General features: G+C 30.2%; 1 protein-coding gene across 3 annotated transcripts; it reads right to left on the bottom strand.

The window, feature by feature from the left end:
* Nucleotides 1-101: 101 nt before the first annotated feature.
* Nucleotides 102-21,956, bottom strand: LOC106677946 (ribitol-5-phosphate transferase FKTN). 3 transcript variants are annotated; one of them, XM_014416170.2, is made up of 8 exons: nt 21,623-21,956; nt 16,679-16,834; nt 13,012-13,133; nt 11,129-11,400; nt 7,612-7,873; nt 4,242-4,449; nt 982-1,086; nt 102-903 (listed from the first exon to the last, which is right to left on the bottom strand). In XM_014416170.2, the coding sequence occupies exons 1-7, from the start codon at nt 21,914-21,916 to the stop codon at nt 1,084-1,086; spliced, it is 1,317 nt and encodes a 438-aa protein (XP_014271656.2). In that variant the 5' UTR covers nt 21,917-21,956; the 3' UTR covers nt 102-903; nt 982-1,083. The 3 variants fall into 3 exon arrangements, with proteins under 3 accessions (XP_014271656.2, XP_066900765.1, XP_066900766.1); XM_067044664.1 differs by lacking the exons at nt 102-903; nt 982-1,086 and having other exon boundaries at nt 3,118-4,449; XM_067044665.1 differs by lacking the exons at nt 102-903; nt 982-1,086; nt 4,242-4,449 and adding an exon at nt 5,881-6,664.
* Between the last annotated feature and the right edge of the window lie 2,465 nt (nt 21,957-24,421).

Below are 24,421 nucleotides of genomic sequence, written 5' to 3' on the forward strand. Positions count from 1 at the left end.
TGAAACGTTGGCTCAATAAAATAGTATAAATATCTACTATTTGAATTTTTTTTTACCGCACCTGGACCATATTCCATTCATCTATACACACGGTCTGATAATATTATCTTAACGCATATTTGTAACATTTTATCTTTCATTAAGCTCATCATCAGATTCCTGTCTTTGAGTCCTCATATGAATTTTCCTGGTCTTCAAGGGTGTAAAAACAAACAGAATTCCTTCCTCAATAACATTCTTTCCTCTACAATTAATTTGTCTTTGCTTCTTAGAAAGCTATTCAAAATGAAGTTTTCTCTATTATATAGTCTAGAGCTTCTCAGTTTTTCAGCAGATTAGCAGACCTGTTTCTCTTGCATTTACTTTGGTGAATTTGTACTAGCTCATTAATTAGTCAGCTTTGTTACAACTTTCTCAGATACTCATTTATATACAAACTAATATTTATATATTTAAAACATAAATTAATATTTATATTTAATATATAAACAATGATAGCATGACATTTTAAATTTTTTTTTCATGGACAACAGAAAAATATTTAATGTTCTTTCTTGTTTTTATAATTTAAGTATTTAAATGAACTAATTTTAAAGATTATTATCTAAAAATACTTCTATCTATGGTTTGAAGCAATGCAGAAAGTTTAGTCCACACATGTGTGTGGAATATCAAGAGGGATTGGGATTATTATGGGTACTGTTTGAGAAATAAAGTAATTGGATGATAGATGAATTCTCAAATTATGAATATTTAAAAAAAAATATATATATATCAAGATAAATCAGGTCTTTCACATAACAATCCTCAAGCTTGATGCAATATCCATATCCCTACACACAGATTATAAAATCACTTATCTTTACAATGAAGCAGGTTGCCTAAGATTTCCAATAACAACACCTAAAATAAAAATAAAAGAAATTATTACAAAATAATTCAATAAACAATGACCAATATTATTTATACCTTCATACGTACCAAACTTTCTGAAACAATATTCATCCATAAGCAGATTTAGCTGGTAAAATGTATGCATTCTCAATGCCATGTTTGTTGAATTTCTCAGCTTCTTTCTTAAATTTACTAAACATTAAAAACATAAGGTGAGTAATAGTAATTTTAAAATTCTTTCAGGTATCATCGATTAAATTATATATTAAATACAAAATTCACTATAAAAAGCATAAATATTTTTTAAATCAAGAAAGGAAATATTAAGAAATTATTTATTGTGTCATTTCTGGTACATATCACTGTATAACTAAGGTCTACCTTTAACATTATTAACATCATTGTCCCTTGAATTTTCATAATGGTATATACTAAATGAAAAAAAAGTAAAGTTTTTGGTAGAACTTGTTAGTTTTTGGTAGCATTGGTTAAACTTCAATAATGGTTTGTAAAACAAACTGCCGCACAATACTTTCCAAAATAGGGGAGAAATTGGACACAGATGCCATGAACAAGGTATCTCTCAACATCGCGGAACACAACAATAGTATGCAGAAAGTAACAAGAAAATACCATTTTCTACCACCAAAAGATAGTACGAAGAATCCATTGATATTGTTTTTTTCCAGGAGGTTTATTTGAACTCCATACTGCCCTTCTGTATACATAGATATTAGGTCTTCATGAAGGGCTCAGCTCATCAATTCAAAAGGGGGGATTACTACCTTGGAAACTATCCTAGCATCTCATCTCTTCTCAACAAATTCATGAAATGGAACTGATACTAGTACAAACTGTAAATAGACAAATACAAATTCATAATAATTACTATTCATATAACAAACTGATCCCACTTAATAACATGAGGGTTCCAGAAGATGACTGCTTAGTGATAGGTGACTTTAACATTCACTCACCTTCATGGAAATATGATCACTTTGATCCCAAAGGAAGGAACTTTGAAACATGCCTAACTGAATGCTCACAACTACTGCTGAATCAACCTTTCATCAGTCCCTAAAATTTTACTGCAGAACATGGAAAATATCCTTCATATTGGACCTAGCCTTCATAATAAATAACTGGGTTATCATAGCTCAAGGGAAAGTTCTGAATCAGCAAGGAGGATGGGAATATAGACCCACCACCATGGTAAAGTTCTCTCAGACCTTCCATTATTCCATCCATTCCAGGAATTAGAAAAATAGTGACCAGAACCCACTATAAATTAGATCTTGAGAATCTATACAGAAAATGTCATTAGGAATGGAGGTAGAGGAATTCATAAAAAAATCTCAAATTATCATGCTCTTGAAAAAGCTATTGCCATGGGGCTCAGCTCAACAAAATACTGTAGACCACAAGAATTTTAATAAACTTGACATAGCTTTGAAAGGACTCAGAAATCAGGGATTGTATTTTTCACTGATGCAGCATGAACAGATGGAAGGCAGTGTTGACTTCCAAGTTGAAATGCTTCACAGCTACTTACGAACAGGTCACCCTGTAGTGATTTCCGGAGCATTGTAGAATACCAGGGAATGAACATGCTAATAAAGTTGCAAAGGGAAGTTTCAAGTCACTTCCAAATCTTGACTTAAGGACGTTAAAATCATAAAGCAGTAATTCTGCAGAAGTGGAACGTTCACAAATACCAAGATCCATACTACCTGCTTTCCAGAAAAGAACAAGCCTTGACTTTCTGAATCATAACTAATCATAATTGGTCCAATTCTCACCTTTACAAACATTACAAATTGGTCCAACCCCTTTGTGTAAAATAAAAGATTATTTTGACTTCATAAACCATGGTGCTTTAAATTCCAATACATCACTAATCCTACTATTCATAGCAGATGCTCTAATCCACTCACTCCTACTTGAGTTCTAGCCATTTTAAAAACAAGCACTATTTATAATGAACTCTGCATGAATAATTCAATAGTATAATGAATGTATTTAGTAACCAATACTTATTAAAACAGTAACAATCAAATCATATTAATTTGTTTTGAATTAATTAAGTTGAAGGTATTCTAAAGGAGAGTGCTAGTAAGAATATAATAATTGAAAGTGTTCTATACATTCAGATTATATTTGAAAGATTCTATTCTTCATTGGTTTTTAGTTCTGATGATGAACTGAAGGTGAAAAAAAGTAGGTAAAAAACAAGCAAGTAAAACAAACCTAAGTTGTATTGTTTCTGATCTTTGACAAAGAAACCTTAGATTTGTAATATTATTTCTTTGACAACTTTTAAATTTGAGCCAATGATACGGCCTGAATTTCAAGCCTTCATCAGGGCTAAAAACGAAAAGTAAGATAACAACTATAACTTAGAGAGAGAAAAAAAATTATATATAATAATAAAAAAAAAATCAAACCTCAAAACATTATAACGAGAAATTAAATAGATAAAATATGATACTGCCAGAAGATAAAATATAATACAGCAAATATAATTTATTTATGAATGGAATATGGTCCGGGTGCGGTAAAAAAAACTCAAATAGTAGATAATTATACTATTTTATTGAGCCAACGTTTCACCCCACGTTGCAGGGCTTCGTCAGAGCTAAAACGTGGGATGAAACGTTGGCTCAATAAAATAGTATAAATATCTACTATTTGAATTTTTTTTTACCGCACCTGGACCATATTCCATTCATCTATACACACGGTCAATCAATAATCTTCCAGTAATTTATTTATTTATTTTTCTAATTTTTTCAATATTGGTTATATTATTTCCCATTGTATCATGTATATAATTTTCTTTTGCACCTTTAATTATGTTAATTTCATTATTATAAAAACATTGTCTAATTTTTTTCAAAATTTGTTATGTATAATTCTTACCTCTGCAATATTATATTTTATCTTCTGCTAGAATCTCCTACTATCTACTTAATTTCTAATTGAAAGAAGATAGCTGACTGTACGAAGATACTCCAGGTTGTGATCAATAAAGGTATCAAAGTAGTATAAAAAACTATTTCTCCTACAATCCACTTAATTTCTTGTTATGTTTCTTAGTTTTTGTGTTTGATGTATAAAAAAAAAATTGTTTCTTTAAATTATGGTTGTTATCTCACTTTTTGTTTTCAACCTTGATAAAGGCCTGAAATTCAGGCCGAAAAATTGGCAAAAATTAAATAAGTTTTTCTTCTTTGTGTATCATTCATTGTATCATTGACCACAACCTCGACCATCTTCTCATATTGAATCTATGGTCAACAATAAACACCTCATTATGTTTATATCAATTAGTAAGTTGATAATCAAACCTTCAGAAGATGATTTTTATGAACAGATGAAGGCCAAAAACCATTGGGTACAACATTAGAAGGACTTGATTTCCAATCCCACTCATATATAGGTATAAACCAGTTATTTCCATAATTTGCAACTATATAAGATTCTATTTCACAAGGAATTCTTAATTTCAAGCCACAAAAAAAAGTCCAGCATAAATTAAATTTAGGAAAGATATACCTGAAAAAAACATCAGCTTACTAATAATATTAAATTTTGATAATTACAAACCTATTGCCCAAGAGAACTAGGACAATTCTCAAAGCAATTGTATAATTAATTTTAAAAAGAGGCAAAGCCGCCCAAATCGATCGCTCTCATAATGGTAGTTGATGTATGTAGTCTACAAAGGTGAAAAATAATCAATCAATGCAATACCTAACAACTTTTACTTTTAGAAAATTCTATTTACTGAAAAAATCTTTTCAAAGTTATTATTGAGAATGCCAAAAAAAATTCTATCCTTACAGATAATTTTGCACTGCTGAATCAAACTGAGTTAAAAAAATTTAAAAATGAGTTCATCCCTGTTGGGAATTGAAATAAAATATAACAAAGTCATTAATTTAAGCTCTGAAAATTATTTTATAGAGAAATATATAAAATAATTTATTCTATTCTATTTATACATTTTCACTATTAAACTTGAGTAGAGTAAAACTTTGGTTAACTGTAACCACTAGAATCAAGGATGTCATGATTAAATGAAGAGGCAGATGAAAGAAATACCATAAAATACAATAAAAAAATCTTTCTTATGTGCAACAAGTAAATAGTATTACTTGACTTTAATTTTACTAAAAACATGAATTAAAAATGTTTCTGATGTAAAGACGATTTTCATTAAATAATTACAAAAGGTTAACTACAGAAAAATTAAATATTAGATTTTGTCAGCATCAAGTTTTATATCATTCATGTAACACGATAATCATTTGAATCACATTCAAGGCAATTTTTCGCTCTTTCTTATGTGCTTAGTAATGCCCCTAAACTACTTTTTACTTTTTTTGACATTCTCTGTTGCACTGAAACTTACAAGAATACTATGAATAAAATATAGTTCAGTAATAAACAAGATTCATTGAAATGTTTAATACAAATTTAAGCTGGATACTGTAAATATAGTATTATATATCCATAAGAAAATTTTGCACTTTCCTCTAAACTAGTTAGTGAAATGTGATATTTATTAAAATTAAAAATTAAAATCTGTACCGCTAAAACCCATGAAGGGTCAGGGGTTCAGTAATTTCTAAAGAAGTACTGTTAATAAACCAACGGTTGTGCAAGGAGGTGATTTGGTCAGAATCATGCTCGACCGCCAGGTGATATTTATACTTACATATATAATTATCTTTTTAAAAACTAATTTGACTTTCTCATATTATATTTATCTAATTAAATAAGGTGGATATTTTATTAAATTATTCTTTAACTATAGAAAGAAACTCTGATTAAGCATAAAAAAGGTATTCAAAATAGTAGAAAAAATATTTACAGAAATTTTAATATCTTTCTTATTACTCTTCCTATGCAGAAATATTCTGTTATACCTAAGACATCATCCTTCACCATGCACATGCCACATCCTCGCACTAATATTTTGTTTTCTATTTCCATCTAATTCTCAATCTTACATTATTTCATTATTTATGTATTTACCTACATTTATCTATCCCCCTGATATGTTGTGGTACCATACTTACACCTCATTTGTTTCCCCACTCTTTCCTACTTTTCATTTTACTGTTTGTTACTACCTAAATTAATTTTTTTTTCACAAATTATAACCCCAGAGGTAAATTTTCAATTCTATTTTTCATTACTATACTTGTTATTAATAACTATTCTATTAATTTAAATTTATAAACTTTTAGTTTACTGTTCCTTTTTTTAATAACTTTCTATGTATATTCTTATTCTGTTATCATAATTTAACATGTTTGTATCTTGTTTTCATTTTGACTAAAAGAAGCACTGGAAAGTGAGGTAAACATTGGTTACAAATTAATAATTTTTGTCTGCTATTTTTTACTATCACTTGGACTATCTTTCAACAATAATTACATATGGTAAACTAATAATGGTAAATTAATTTTTGTATTCATGTACACTGCATAATTATTGTTCTACATATTTGTCAATATTTTCTGTAATAATTGTTTTTTATGTATAGTGGTGTTAGTTATATTTTATTTTATGTATCAACGTAAATATATAATTTGATTTTCTTCTATTAAACCAAAAAAACAAGTTAACCAATTTCATCATTCAGAAGCAATGGAGTCCAAAACAAACTCGTTTCAAGATGGCAGCACCCGTCCTTCCGAAGTTTGTAGAATTACTACTATGTTCAGTATGGTAGATTGAAATGTTTTCAACTTTTGTTTCTCTAAAATGATTATAGTACAAATTAATTCATGAAGAAATATAAGACAATAATAATTATTAATTAAGTATTTACTATGTGAATTATTGTAAGTGAATCAGAGCGGTTGTGCTACAATCAATGTTTTTGCATTTAAGATCGAAAAATTAAGAAAGGATATGGAGGACTCTTTGTTAGGGACTTGTTTGAGTTGCCGAGGGGTTGATATCTGGATGCAGATGGTACAGACCACCCTTTGTCTACTGTTCAGTGGTAGATATTTAGAAAGAAGATACCAAGAGCCAGCAGTCATTTAAGTATATTATATCATTGAAGGAAGAAAGTCACTCTTTCTTTGGATTACCAGTGGATTGGATGTATCCTGGAAGCTAGAATAGGACCAAGCCTTTATCTACTGTCATTGGTAGCATCTTTAGAACAAGGACATCAAGAACCATCAGCCATCAAAGATTATAAATTGGTTAGTTTTTGCTCAACATAGAATTTAAGAATATTTGTCAAGGTAGCTATTAATTTAGTTGTGTTCTGATTGTCTGGGAAACCCACACTGAATTAAGAGTCAATAATATAATATATAATTTTAAATAAAATTCTCATATCTATTTAATATTTGATCTTTTCATTTAACCTTATCTTCAAAGCTATATTTTAGATCTGAGAAAAATAAAAACTTTTAAATTCCTTTTTATTTATTTTAAACAAATTTAGAATATTACAATATGCAAACACAAACTTTCTTAGAGGCTAAATAAATTACATCCAACAGTTAATTAAGATTTATTATTAACTTCAACACAATCAGGAGGAAAAAATGCTGCATTGGTGATTATTAACACCCTCATTCTTTATATAAATAATTATTATGAGGAACAAAGTTTTTTATAAGCACTAATGATTGGTTTTTTCAAAATAAATAAATATAAATAGAGAAGATTGTGATAATTAATTACTTGAACTTTTTTCCTGTTCTTAATTGTGTTCCTCCATTCCAAATATGATTATTTTCTTCATAAAAAAAGAATATATCTAATTTTACCCCTCGATTGTCAATAAAAGAAAGTTCCAATGAATCATTAGGTTGCCCAAACCAGTGTTTAAGGATCAGTCCATGAGCCTCCATATGTAATATTATCCTTTCATCATAATCTTGGGCATTTATTCCTATATCAACATCTTTGCTATAAGGTATTATGTCACATTCACGGAAAAAACCTGAAAATACAAAAATGCACAATATATGTAATTTTTTGAAATTAAATAAACCATTTTTAAATTCTAATAAGATTTAAAAGGACAATAAAACTGTAAAACCTTTTCTTTGAAAAAATCAATACATCTTATACTATAATGTGAACAATTTTTGCCTGTCTCCTTGTCTGCACAATAGATCTGCACAATCCTACAGAAGATTTTTGCATAAGCGTTTAGACTAAGAGTAACTAGGTATTACCAATGTAACCAATTAATATAATCCTTTATCCAAGGAAACCACTCATTTGGTAAAAATAAAATCAACATAACCTTCTTATTGAACTAATATTATAAATGTCCTGATAAAACAATAGTGTTTATCTTCATATCATGATTGATTAAGTGTGATACCAATAAATATGAATGTATTTTATACACATAGACATTAACCAATAATTAAATTAGAATTTATTTAACAAGCTATTAGGATCTCAATCACAGATCTCTACTGATTAGATTTTATTTGTTTTGTAATTTTGTCAGTTTATTTCATGAATTGATAAAATGTAAAAATTAAAGACAATATTTTGACTAAAAAGCACAATGAAATGAAGGAATTAAATTATTTTATTATCAACAAGAATTTAAGGTAAATATTAATTGTATTATTTAATTACTATAGTGCTTATTTTTTTAACATCATCTTATAATTTTTGCCTTTATTTTAAAACACATGGACAAGCATGTTGGTGAGAAAAATGTGAATGAAGAAAATGAAATGAATGTAACTACACCAAACTAATGAACCATAGTCATTTATTTATATCATTCAATGAATTTTTCATCGATCATTAAATTAATTTGCCATTAATTTTTATTTTCCTTAATTTTTATTAAAACAGTAATTTAAATATTTTAGTGGAGATAAAGGGATAATAAAACAAGTTGAAATCATTAAGAAAACAACAGAAATGTTTTCTTATGAACTCAAATGATCATGAATTCTATATGCTATAAATTAGTTCTAATAAATATTTTTTCATTTTTATTGAACTAATATTATAATGTGTTTAATAAAGTAGTAAACTTATTGATAAGTACATGATTATGTAATGTATAGCTATTTTTTTTCAACCAAGAAAACTAATTATGTAAAATTATTTTCAAATAATATATTAACATTTAAGATTCGAAGTGACTTGCTAATATTTATTTAACCAATGTAATTAAAAGGATATGACCATAAATCAAAATACATCATTAGCTTACTAAGATTCATTACTTAACCTAGTATTAATAATATGCAATACTTACTTGACCCTTTCATGATGAAATTGGTTTCATGCCCTGAAATATTCTAAAATAATGACTTTTAATTTAGTAAATTTTCAGTATATTTTAATTTAAATAAATACAATTTTCCTGCTAAATTGTTTCAACATCTTTGAGCAAAAAAATTTTGTAATAAATTAAAGGCTAAAGGTTCACACTGTAAAATCAACACTACCTGCCACATGAAAAACAACTACCGTTTATTGGTAATTATTAGAATTTTGTAAACATATATTGATGAATAAACTGATATAACATAAATACATTAGTAAACAAATATTTTTAGGATTTTATAAGTAGGACTTTAAAAAAATGTCAGTAATCTGTATATTCTATTGACAAAAAAAAAATCTAATTCCTTCACATACTTAAGGGTCTATTATGTTATATTCTTATTTCTAAGTATAAATCGTATGCGGTTTAGACAATATTATTTCTGATATATGATTTTCCATAATTCATACATTGTTAATAACTAAATTATTTTCCTGGGAGATCATTGATTTTTAATATGTATAATTTTTAAATAGTGCAACGTATATCCTCCCTCTTTCTCATTTAGATCTCATCACCTGTAAGATTTTTTGTAGGAAGATGGTTTGAGTGGCAGAAGAAGCACAAGTCTTGAAGGTTGTGATAGGGCTCATAAGTACACAGATGTTTTCCCATTGGAGTGGGTTTTTCTTTACACCATACTAATCTTGTACCTGATCATAAACTCTAAATGAGTGTTATCTTGATGCTAGCAGAGTGGGAGAGAGTTTAGTCAACTAAAATTGGGTCTGTACAGGCTCTTTAGTGTAAGTTAATTAGTATGACAGGTGGCTTAAAATATCTTAACTATCACAATTTTTCAATATGTATAAGAATAGGAAAAATATTCAATAGCATCAGCTACAGCATCTTCTGCTTGGTTAAAATTGTTAAATAAATCAGTCATCATGCATTAATATTGCTCCCATTCCTTTTTCTGATTCATTAATTGCAGTTGATAACATCATCGTATCCACACCTCTTTCAGCCCTGTGTTATTTTACATCCAGCTTTCTTTAAACGCCATGTTAGATGAGAGATTAATTAAATTTTGGTTATTTATTAGTTATATGAGAGGATTTTTTTTTCTTAAGCAAAGGTGAAATACTTGGAGCTTCCTCGTCTGCAAATATAATATCTTCATCCCCAGATGTTCTTAAAGCTGGGAATTCAATTTATTAAGGTATTAAATCTATACAATAAATAAAGTATTAAATATCCCTACTTTTGCATGGGATCATTAAATTGATCGTATTTTCAAAACCAAAATCTCTGAAACCCAACAATGAATCCCAACGTTAAAGATATAAAAAATGTTTAGATAAATCGATAAGTGAATACATAATTAAGATCGATTGTATCCAAGTCTACACCTCCTATAACTCAATAATGGACCTCAATATCAAAGAAATCCGATAAGTTAAAGTAAATCCCAATGAAGCAGAAATCTGAAAAATTAAAACTAATCAATTTGTGAACGTATTAACTTAAAATCAATTGTATTTTCAGTATCTGTGCCTCCTATAACTCATGAATTGTCCTTATAATAATTAATTACTATGAAAAAGTAAAAAAAAAATATATGAATTTTTAGTAATTTATTTGATTTTAAAATCGATAAAGGTTAATATAATTTAATTTTTTTTGTATTGTGTTATTTTTAAATATAATAAAAAAATTGGTTAGAAGTAATTTTTATTTCAAAACCTATTAACAGTAAAATTTGGGTATACAGAAAGTTAATATAACTAATTAATTCATTTCAAATCGATTCAATTGATTCAATTAAATAGATTCATAATATAAAAAACTTAATCTAAAAGAAAAAAAATTGCTTATTATACACTGTTATTTAAAAATAACATTATATATATGTTAAAAAATAATAATAACTTAGTCTTTAAACATTACCTAGACAAGTTCCACTGCTAATCCAAAATGGCACTGATAAAAGGTCAAGTATAGTTTTAGTTTTCGAGAGTAGTTTCCAGGCTTTGTGCTTAAAACGCAAGGCACCACTTGTTGGCTTCTCTGCATATTTCTTTTTGAATATTTCTGCTCTTGAATAATTACATTCAATAAATTTGGCACTTTTAGACTGGGCAATAAAATTGATTTCATCTTTGGGGATTAAAATATGGGATAGGACAGTCTGATAATGATCAAAAACAGTGAACTCAAATCTGCAAAAATCACTAAGATTGTAGCAAAATAACCAATGTCATCACTTTTAAACATAAATAATAATCTAAAATAGAGAATTTCAAGCTCATAGCTTTCTGTTGCCTGAAATTGATGCAAATAAAAATTAATAGTTTATAAAATATTTTTAAAATGCAGGAAGTTTATGAATATGAAAAGTTAAAAACAAAAAACTAAACTATACATTTAAAAACACTTTTGCGAAGTGTTTCTTTTCCTGATTAAAATCTTAAAATATATTTTTATATTTTACAAATAAAAAAAAAATATACAAATACTAATACAAAGTGAAAAAAAAGATAAAACAAAAACAAAATAAATTTCATATCACCAATCCTTCAACTGGTATTGAAGTATTAAAACAAAATATTTTAAACATTTATTGGTATATTCTTTCTAAATAAAATGCAGCTCTGAAATATCTCAGAGAGGTAAGGAGACAGGTACTAGCAGAGATGATTGCCAATGTTTCATTATCCTGTTTAGAAAGCTTCACTAAACAATTGATTTATCCACTGTCCCATGTATATATCAAATACTGATTTAAGATCTCAATGGACCCAGTAAGTATCTGCCAAACATATAAATATATACCATGTCATATCACTGGTGGAGTTTGGGCTTTTATGAGCAGGTAATTTAAAAATCTGGTGCAATGCACAGATCACACAACTTTCACTTACCGTAATTTAAAATTCATGTCAGTAATATATCCTCTTATTATACTTAAATAAATAAGTTAAGTGAAAATAAAAATTTAACTATTTATTGTCAAAATCAAGGCTCACTTTACTAAGTCTCTTTAGGAAATATTACTCTTTAGCAAAAAAATTACAATAGTTAAAAATATTTATTTAATAACACTTATAGCAGCCTCCTATTTGTTACATTTCATGAAATAATAGTATTTACAATCGATTATAGTTGTTTTTTTGGCCAATTAATTTGGAATACCTCCACTCGTCGAAGGTTAGCCTTTTAGTACCTCTATTTCTAGAAATTGAGCCCTGGTCATAACCATGGAAAAAGAAATTACTTATCAGACTATTAGAAGGAAAAACACAACAGCAAATGTGCCTATCAGTCTCATAATCAAATTCGTGTTGAAGCAAACATATAATATAAATATAATAGATATAAATATTTCTAAAATCTTAGGCTTTTTAATGATATATTATATGTCTATATTATGGGAACTTTTCTTTTTGGAGCCTGGCTGTTCACACACAGAGACCATTTTGTCGGACAGTTGTTTGAATTCAGGAGATATTAATAATGAGTTAGTGTATGGTAAAAATGTTGTACAAAAATTTTCATGTTTCTGTTGCTACAAAGATTCACATTTAAGAGTTTTAATAAGTTCAATTTACTCTGCAAATATATTATTGTAAATTTATAAAAACAAATGTTAATCATATGCATAATTTATTATGTATTTTTTAAATGTTAAAAAAAAAAGTGAACGCAAATACTTTTAAAATTCAAGTACCTAAATTTGATTTCTTTGTTTAATTTAAATATATAATATATAACCTTTTCATTATAAATAATAAAATAGACAAAATAACAAATTTAATCATAATCATACTAACTTATTTAACAAACTTTCATGAAACAATGATGAATCACAATGCAGTCTTATTGAATTAAACTTTTCAAGCTTGACAGAACATTCTCTGTCACTTGCTAAATTTCCATACCACCAGGTATTATCCTGAAACAATGATTACTGAAGTAAGCAAAACTATGTATGAAATGGTTTAATGCAACCTGAGCTTTAAACAAAATATGAATACAAAAATAATAGTTAAATACAAAAAGGTACTGTTTATAAAATCTAGTTTCCATAATTATAAAACTGTTTTTTAGGATAAGTAACATAATAAAAGCAATAAAAAAATTAAGAAAACAAATTAATAAAAAGCAACATGAATCTTGTAATAATAACAAAGTATTTAAAGGAAAACAAGAAAATATATTAGCAAGTTAAAGAAATAAATTGATATATCATTTGAAGAAAAATAGACTTCCATTTTTTCCTAAAACTACTTCTGATTACCAATAATCATATAAAATAAGCTGTTTTAGTTAAGGTTTTATTCAGGCTTCAACAGATTATAAATTGTGAGGTGCAGTAGTTAATTTCTAGTTACGTTTGATACCTGTGTAAATATAATGACTAATTCAGAAAGTATGAGCCTGTATAAAAAAACTTCTGTATGTGAAAGAAATAGAGAAAATTGCCTATAGAAGATGGAAGGAGATTGTTACTTTAGACGGATATTCTTTTTAGGATAAATCAATGGATCTATCCTGTAACGGTAAAAAAAAAAAAAATGCATATATTCAATTTCAGTAGAAAGAAAAAAAGGTATTACATATATTCTATACAATGGAAGACCAAAAAATGTACGAGATATAATTAAGAACTTATTAGGCACATACAAAGAATGAATGTGTAAAGACACCATGCTTTAGTAAAAGTTTGAAGTGATTCAACTCCTCTTCTTAATTCTTGTTAATATGATGCATACTTCATAGAGAAGTATGGAACAGGAAGGCTTATATGAATTTACATGGTATGTTCAATTAAGTTGGTTTAAGGTTGACAAATTTAGTCCTAAGCAATCCACCCCTAATTATATGAAAGGAAAGCATTTAACTTGAAGAAATTACAATAGAAAACCACAGTTACTAAAATTGATCAACGCATTTTACTGTTCCTAACATTACACTGGTATTCTTATTTTGATAAAGCACTGACTATTCAAAAAATGAATTCATTATTAATTTTAAAAACCCAAACCTTCGTGATACTGTAAAATATAAGTATTACTTGATATATTTCACTGATAAGTATGGATATCATTTCAGGTGACCACAAGGAGAAATTTCATCTATTTGTAAGAATACTAATAACAAAATCAAGATGTTAAATTTAAACCAAATGCAGTAGCTATTGCTGAACTTCATATACACAAGAGGTGGGCTAAAAAGTTAAACAGAAATACTGAAAGTATTATCTAATTAAGCAAAATAAATCCAAATGTTGCTGGCAATGTTCATGTATATGAGTTCGTTACACTTATTCTAACTTTGTAAGGTGATAGCAAGGCAAATGTGGCACTAACAGTGAGAGCGTTATTCCATGATGTAAGTTAGACTTGGAAATGTAACCAGGGCTGTGGTCACTTCGAATACTCACATCGCTGAGGGATTAAAAGTCTACAATCGAATATTAAGACCAATATTTAACTGTCCAAGCTAGATGAAATCGCTTTAAAATTTGCCCAAGGCTAACTGATATTTTATTTTTTGCTTTTAAAGTATATATATATATATTATCCTTCAGGCTTTTAGGTCGTCATGATCAGACTTTAAGAGAAGCTCTTCCTAAAGTAGGTGCTGCAGCATCCTGGAGTGCCCTAAGTGTATTCCAGAGGTGCTGTAAGCGAATAGCACTATCTTACATTATTACAAAAAAAGGAAAAAAATTTAAATTTAAATTAGCAAATATACAGTACATTCCAGCTTTTACTTATTTTATCTTTTAGAGCACAATATTATCTTATTTTCCTACATATTCAAACCCTCTAAGGATAATTGTGCTGACATCTTTATTTTATTTTTTTTTTAGCTCAACAAGAGTACCGCAAAATTTTTTTAGCTAGACGAGGGTTTTTACAAATTTTTTTTTGCCCAAGAAGGGTGCTAATGCTAATGCTAAAAAGTCCTGAACAACTATCGTAAAGAGACTTAAAAATATTGAGAAACCAGACAGTATAAGACTAGAAGGTAAAGGGTATCAAATAAATTCTATGATTATTCATTCTCTTACAAACATTCTGAGTGATTTGTAGCTGACTTGGGGATTTTTAACTGTTAATAAGTATACTAGTCCAGCAAGTGGGCCTCCTGATCCTTTATGTCAATCCCTGGCAACTACCAGAGTTGTCGCTGCAAACAAACCAAGATTCATTTTTCAGGACTCTCAAAAAATATATATTAACTGTCTCAGGAGGGAATCGAACCCACAACGTTCTGAATAGAGCACTTAAGTTAATAAGGATAAGGCAACAAACAGTTATATGACAGCAGAAGAAAATTCCTAACAGGGGGGTTCAACTATCACAAAATGCTAGCTCCACTTCACTTAACGCTACTATTTCCAAAATGAATAGCAATACAGTTTTTATACCATAAACAGTCATCAGAGGGTATGGTAAAGGACAGGTAAGAAGTGCTCCCAGAACAACAAAGTGTTTAGTGGAGTAATTGGATTTCAAGGCAAGAATTGTGCTGGTCAGGGGTGATATATATGAATGAACATTCACATAACAATTGAATGAACATTAAAAAATTCATGTCTTATAGGAAACACCTAAGATGCAGCATATAGGGTTGGCAAGTAAATAATTTCAGTTTACCAGTAGATAGTATCATGTTTTTTTCAAAGCATAGTTCTTTGGTGAATGTTAGAATTGTTTTATTTTGTGATGTGGTAGTCTATACCTTTGGGTTATAGAAACAAATTCCATGTAATTTCCTTAACAGTTATCAGTTTACGGATAGATTTAACATGGAGTGCAAGAAGAAACATTTTATCTTTTTATTTTTATAAAGACAAAAAAGCAGCTAAAGCTTATAAAGATATATGTGAAGTTTATGGTGTTCATTGTTTAACAGAACGTACATGTCAGAATCGGTTTAATAAATTTCATTCTGGAGATTTTTCACTGAAAGATGACTTACGTTTTGATTGACCCTCTGAAGTTGATGATAATAAAATTAAAGGAATAATTGAATCATATTGTCATGTAACTGTGGGAGAGATTGCAAAACAGTTAAATGTATTGCAGACAACAATTGAAAATCATATAAAATGTCATTCGTTAAGAAACACAATATTTGTAGTTTATAAAACTTTTGAAATGGTAAAAATTACAGTAATAAGGTTTTAGCTGTTAATGACCAGAAGTTCTATGAGTGTGGGAACATGAAGTTACCAGACAAATGGGAAAAAGTCATAGAACATAATGAAAGGTATTTGGCTGATTAAAGTTAATTTTTTTTATAGAAAAAAAATAATAGTTTTATTTCACACTAAAAATACGAAATTACTTTCTTGTCGACCCATTACAATACTGTAGCATTAATTTCTAATAAAATTGGAGAACATTTAATTTTTAATCTTAAGTATAAAACACTTCCAATAAAAAAAAATTCATAATAAATTTGACAAAAAGTAAAATAAGTTACCTCTCTAGGATACAAAATATAAATAATATAAACATAATTTCTCTGAAGGAGCAGTGCACTAGGTAAATCCAATTTGAATCCAAAATTATTCATTAATGGTTTTTCATTGTAGAATAATTCAGCTTTAACATTATTCATCTTCAGTATTTCACTAGTCTAAAAACAATAAAAATAAAAATAATTTTACTATAAACATATTTGTTTAAATTTTTGTTTTTTATAATTTATTTATTGTTATTTAAAACTATATACAACAAGTAAATTTGCAGTAGGTGACATAGAGACATGATACAAACATGTGGAGAATCTACCCATTGATAGGACTCCAATAAGATTTCTAGAGGAGAGGATCTCGAGGCCATCTTCTTTTCAGAAGCCTAGGAAGATTATTAGTTAATGAAGGAGAAGCCAGGTTAGAAACAAGTGGATTTGGGTGGTTGGGAAGTTTATCATAGAAGGATTGGTATCTGGTTCTGGCCAAATCGGCAACATATGGGACATTGAGGTCCTGATGGATGACTTGATTTGTGACCAAGTGAGGAGCATTAAGGATTTTATGAAGGATTTTCGACTGTAAGGATTGGATTCAGGAGGAATTTGGTGGTTTAGTGGAGCTCCAAAGCTCAACTCTGTATGTCAAGATAGGCCTTTTATCCAGTAGAACATTTATCTAGTAAATGTTGTAATAGTCAGAATCGACGAGCAGTTTCCTGTCTTTTCAATCATGTATGAAGATTCCATGTCAGTCGTTTGTCCAGATGTAGTCCTAAGTAATGGAACTGTTCGACAGGAATAAGTGGAGTATTATTATAGGATACTGTGGGGCAAGAGGGCAAGGATACTGTGGGTCATGGGTTTACAATGAAAGGTAAATGTGATTTGGTGGAATTTATTTTAATCCTCCAGTTTTGGCACCATTCTTCAAGGGTGCTGATTGGAGGGTTTGGGATACAATGTTAGAATTATTCTTCACTGACAATAGACATGTGTCATCGGCATACGTGGTGAGGATAGTGTTAGGATGTCAGCTGTAAAAACTGTATAAAGGATAGGACCAAGAATACTACTACCCTGAGATACACCAGCAGACTGACACAATAGGGATGAATAATGTAGTAATTTACTTGAAATAATCAGTCGAAGAGATAAGAACGGATAATGAAGAAGTATGTAGGGGGTAGGAATTTATGGATCTTGTATAGCAGCCCTGGGTGCCAGACTCAATCAAAAGCCTGTTCTACATCAAGAAAAACTCCCGAGACTTCTACGCTCCAACGAAGACGAGACATCAACCACACGACGGCATTGCTGGATAGTGGAGTGGGATGTTCGGAATCCAAACTGGTGATCTGAGATTATGTGGTTGGAATCAAGGATGGGGTACAAGCGTTTCAAGATGAGTTTCTCAAGGATTTCTCCCATGATAGGTTACAGAGAGATAGGACGGTAGGAAGATGGGTATTCTGGCAGCTTTTGAGGTTTGAGAATCATTTTGATTATGCATAATTTCCATGGGTCAGGAAACATATTTTTGAGGAAGATGTTTTAGAATATGGGATGTAATTATGTCATACACAGGAGCTTTGTTTTGGAAGAATGTTTTAGAAAGGTGTTGACTGAATACCTGAGATTTTTCATGTCTGATTTTTTTCTATGTTTGTGATTCACTAAAAAGTGGGTGATATGCAAATTCTTATAGATTCTGTAAAGTTTTTTATTGCTTCGTCAATGACATGTTTAGTCTTAAGTGGAATTTTTAAGTACAGTTTGTTTTTCAAATCATTACAAAATTTGTCCCGGTCAACTCGTCCTTTAGTCAGTGAGGGAGGAGAGGGCTTAGGAACGAAGCTCAAATGTAAGAAAAGGATAACTGAATTGTGGTCTGAGGAAAGGTCAATAAATTTGATAATGATCGGGGAAGAGGAAATTTGGAAGGTGATAAATATATTTAGGATATCAGGACGTTTCTTGAGAGATGTAGGCCAATAAGTAGGGCATGAAAATAGAATAAGTATTGGAGGTAGTGACTCAGCAAAAGATATTACCATGGGTATTAGATGTACGACATCCCCATTATTGATGTTTGTCATAATAGTCTCCTCCAGCAATGAAGCGCGATCTGAAGAATCAGAATAAAGGGGCCAAGGTGGTTGTAGAAAAGGTAATTACCAGGGGGGCAGTATACAGCTGATAATGTTAAGTGGAAAGGAGAAGTTGAAAAGATTATAGAGGTTACTTGGATAGCGTGAGTTGGAGGGAAAGGAATGAGGGAATGGGATAAGGATGCAAGATCCGGCATGTGAAATGTTGTCTGATCTGTAAGTAATGTTGTTACGGATATAAAAATGTGACCGTTGAGTAAAGTGAGTTTCTGTCAATAGGGCAATATCTATGTGTTTGTTTTGTTTAAAATAAACAGTAAATAAAATAATTACAATATTTTGTAATTAATTAATCACACATCATAACAAAATAAGAACTATAGTGATAACATAATGCTATTTTGTATTTGTTTATTTTTCATTCAGAGAAGTTTTGAAACACTTAAATGCACCACAACAAACATAAAATGAAGACTTGTACTCTAGATTTTGGAGGAAGGATGGGATTATATGAGGATAAATTCTATAAACTGCTAAAGTATATGCTTTAAAAAAAAATGAAGATACAAACCAACTCAACCCAAAAAGTTTTAAAAATTAAATTATTTTTCATCATTATTATTTCTCTCTTAAGATATTATAACATAAGCCAGTAGATGTCAACAATATATCAAAAAGAGAAGAAAATGGGGGTTAATGGCAATCTCTAGAGAAGGAAACTAGTTGGATATTGCAATAGGCATTTGTTGATATGAAGTAGCAATTTCCAAATTCCGATTGGCAAATGACTCTCATTACTAAGAAAATCTCATCAAGTGGCCCATTTACAGAGCAAAACATTCTAGACAGATAACATTTCTGCTTCAATTCATGATTTCAGAAGGAAAAAAAAAAAAATTTAATAGTTGATTTCACAAAATGAACAATGTCACATTTACAGTAAGAATAAAAACATTTCTTTTCAGCAGAAATTATAAATAAAAGCAATACTACAAGTTTCTACAGAAAATGACAAAGATTAACAAGTAGAGCTCAAGAAATAATTGATTAAAAAAAATCATTAGATCATATCCTTAGCTTAATAAATGGGTAAAATGAAGATATTTCTTTCCCAATACAGCTGATAGTTAGTCACTTTAAAAAGAAATTATGTGTTGAAAGTAAAAGACATTACATTACTAAATTTTTTTGTTTCTAAGCTAATACTACTGGTACTGGTACTAGTATTTAGTGGGAGGAACAAGTCCGGCAAGTGGTTCCTTTTGCCAACCCCTGACGGCTACATATGTTGCCACCGCATACTAACCAAGATGGGAGTGCCAAGATTCATTCTTTGGGACCAACGAAAAATGAATGTTAACTGCCCCAGGTGGGAATCGAACCCACAACTTTCCGAACCAAGCGCACTGGGACCTGCCCCCCAACCCACACGGCTGTTACGTTCTTTAAGCTATTACAAAGGAGATGCTCAATTTCATCACCTATGGAATTTAGATTGAATGGAAATTTTATAATTATTTACAATTAAAATTAAAGTACACTTCTAACCACAAGTGTACTTGTTTAACTAATACAATTAATAACAAAATTTCTGGTTAAATTTCTAATTTTATTGCTAATTATGACACAAAACTAGCTTTACCATTAAGTGGTGTGGCAATCAATTTTTTTATGGCAAATCCAGAAGTAATATTCTTTTCTTACTACTTAATCCGTTGCATAGCCCTTGAAACTCCAAAATTAAAAAAAAAAAAAACTTATGTTACTGAAAAAAAAATTTATTTTTCTTTATGAAATTTGACTATTAATGATTGATCATTAAAAACATCTAAAAAAACACATTTTTATATTTAGAAACCATTCAGCTACATCAATAAAACTAAAAAAAATTAATCAACTAAAGATATGTAATTTTTCAATGCATTGAAAAATTATAACATCATAATTTTTCTTATAACACAGCAAAAAGATTGTTTTGTTTTTTTCATGGTAAACATACATTTTTTTCTTTAATTTTGGGTAACAAGTAGAACAGTATTTCCTCTGATTTCTACATTAATAGTCTTGAATGTTAACCTCAGCTGGTGCCAGCATGAAAAATTTGAAAATTTAGACTGTTGCCCTCTTAGGTATTTGTTTTCTGAATCATATGAAAAATTGGATACTACAGTTGCCTGTCCAATTATTTAAAAAAAAAAATTTTTCTAGCTGATATCCATTGGTATATGACTGATGGATGAAATATGTATTTATTGATGACAAATCTGGTATTAATTTTCTTTTTCTTAAACACTATCTTGGTCTTAGAAACTCTATATCACATTCCTGAAACTATCTTAGCACTATTTCCACAAAGTTAGAACCTATGACTCAAACTTTTTATGAATTTCTACACAAAACACACTAAAACCAACATATTCTACCATGGACACTAGGAGCTTAGTTCAATTTAATTATCTACACAGACAGATAGATATTGCCAGAGAATGTGATAGATTCCATTACCTAAGAAAGATTCAGAAAAAGATGCAGTCAAGTAAACTAATAGGGAACTTATTAAAAAGTATATAGTCGATTAAGCTCTGGGGACTCCACATCTGTTAAGGGTTGAAGATAACAAATCTTTAATAAATGAAGGAAGGGAAGTTTAGGATATTTTAAGGCCTCAAATAAACTCTTACAAATAACACCTATTTGAAATTTAAGTTGCCATAAATTAAGTAGATAGTTCAAGAAATAAAAGTACACAATTCAGTAAGGATTCACGCCATTAAATAATTTTACAGGCTAATTGAAATAAATATAAAAATGATTCTATACAAAATTAAACATGTTTACTTACAAGTAATGATTGTAACTTATCAAGAAATTTTGAATCTATTCCTAGAATAATAGGTGTTTCAAATTTAAGAGATTGATTTTGATAGTGGAGAAATTGAAGTAATTGTCCATCAATAATAAAGACCTCTAGGCCAATATTTCTAGATATTTCATTAATAACTTCAATATCAAATATAATCAACGGGAGATAAAACTTTAAAACCACTGAATCTTTGTAATCCAGACAAAATAAATAAATCGCAAAGCAAAACCAACCAATGATAAAGTAATATAAACATTTTCTCTTCCTTATCATATTCAAATAAACATAGAATTAGCTCCAGAAATATATTTCAAAATAATGATAACGTCACAAAAACAGGCAAAGAGGTAGGAGAAGATTAAAGAAGACGATAAGAAAGTACGTCATTGAATCAAGTAACCAGGTTGTTGAGTTGAGGTAGCGCAGATAGTCCAGGCACCAATTTATAAGGTGAGATGCACGAACATCTTCTAGCAAGTCTAATAGGTATTCGCTATAGAGCCTTCCAATTGATGCAGAGGGACATTCACCCTCGGTAACGATTTTTACCGAAGAAAGCATGAAGGAGGCAGAGTGAAATAATAACACATTATTCATATTCAAAAGAGCAGTTGAATATTCTGAACCACTAGCTTGTAATATTACTAAAAAAAATGAAGTGAATCCATTATGGATAAGTATTTACGTTTAGGCTAGAGACTTCTCTTGACTTGAAATTTCCATCGAGAGATTTGCATTTAAAATGAAATAATTTACAAGCAATTAACACACACTAACAGAAAACGATTATCTATCGATTGTGATTCACATATTGGCCTCTATACCGCCTTAGGTAGGCTGGTAACGGTTCTTCACCACTCTCCACATCTCATAAGTTGTTATTATGCACTCGGTGACCAGCAGATAGAAGTAGTGTCGCTACAAAGATGGCGGAGAAATATGTCTTATTTATACTGTTTGAAATATCCTTCGCCTTCGATAGTGTTTGGTGGCCCCGTATACCTTAGCGATTGCAAGAGCTCGGCACCCTCAGTAATCGATATTCCCTCGTAAGTAATTACCTCAATATCAGGAGCGTTATGATTAGGGGCTAGCTACTACGAGTTTGAGAAAAAAAAAATGAAAGAGTGCATAATTAAGAGTTCGGTCCTAGGTCCGGCCCTGTGGACGCTAATGTTTGATGACGGTACCTTGCCACGGCCTACGACGACATCCTGGTAGTCATCGTGGCCAAGAACAGTAGAGCCAGATTGAAGATGGAAGCAGAAAGGTGCACCGGTCTCTTTGGAGAGTGATGCTTGAGGAGAAAGTTGAGTAAGGCCGCAGCTAAGACCCAGGCCATATTCATAAGAAGCTCTACTGATAGGGCTCATCCTATCACCCAAGACATCCAAGAAGAGAGGATAAGACCGGGTGAGGAGGTAACATACTTCGGTGTGAGGATAAGAAGACGATTTGACGCCATTCCTCACCTTGCGCATTTAAGGGAGAGGAGAGCCTTGTCAAGGTGGTTATGTTATATCTGACTCCAATAGATACTATTAGGTACTCTTGATCAGAAGGCCTCGTCAATGCATGTTCAGTTTACATAAAGTAATTGATTAGGAAGTGAATAGATAGGATGAGACTTGAGGAGTGACAACCATAATTTTTCTAAGGATAGTAACCTCCTTCTACCGGGTACTATTCCTGTAGGTACGAAGACGAATTCAAGCCTGGAGGGTAGCCAGCCGCCGAGTAATGCAGGAAGGTAACTTCGTCCTACCGGGTACTATTCCTGTAGATAAGGAGGCATGTGAGCCTGGCAGGTAGCTAGTCATCGGGTCCTAGAAAAGGATAGAAGGTAGAGGAAGGAGGAGATGACCAACAGGGAACTAGCGTGAAATAAGACTCTTCATATAAAAAAATAGGTTAGAAGTATACACTGAATGTCTTATTTACTGTACCAAGAAGGTACTGGTACAGCACCATCGGTGTGGTATTGATTCTACTAACGATTCAAAGGCCGGTGAGAGGTACCGCTTGTAAGAACTTAATTTTTTTGTGACTCAGTATATTCTTTTTTAGTAAAATTTATTTATTTATTAAATCAACATATTTACATTTATAATGCTATTTATATGTTTATATATAATATTATACAATTATTTACATTTTACTGAATAAATGACCACAATAAATGGCTAGAGAAAACATCGGTGGTGCTCCAAGCTGAAACGAACTGAACCAATTCCGTCTTGGAGGGAAGCAATAACGGTTTCGGCGGTTGTAATAGTTACGGTCTAGACCAGCAGGTAGCGCGTTGATAAAACCCTATCACTCAATGGAATATGCAGCATATGGGGTGCGTTCTGGGAAATCAGGTATCCTGTCACGATGTCCATTTACAAATGCGTGGTCCTAGGTATTCTGAGGTATGCATCCCCTGCGTGGAGCTGGAACCTCACGCAGAATTATCAGTGTATAGTGTATAGCCCGCGTGTATGGGAGACTATCCATTGATCAAGAAATTAGTATTATTTCAATACTAAGCCAGAAAAAATCGAAAACAAAGATCCTGTTTCTGCCTAATCTGGCCGACTCTTGGTGTATGCCTGATATTTTCAAAATAATCCCACTATACAAGTCCTGTAAGGTCATATCGCGTATTTATTTTTGATTCAATACAATTTTAGTTTTAATATTAATTTAATTGTGTAATGTATAGTATAACTTTTATGTGATTTCCTTGCTAGACGGTGAATATCTTGAGAATGTAACCTCATTGGCTTTGTTATG

Source organism: Halyomorpha halys, unplaced genomic scaffold (genome assembly GCF_000696795.3).
Source record: "Halyomorpha halys isolate HHAL.00 unplaced genomic scaffold, Hhal_1.1 Scaffold115.1, whole genome shotgun sequence".
NCBI lineage: Eukaryota > Metazoa > Arthropoda > Insecta > Hemiptera > Pentatomidae > Halyomorpha > Halyomorpha halys.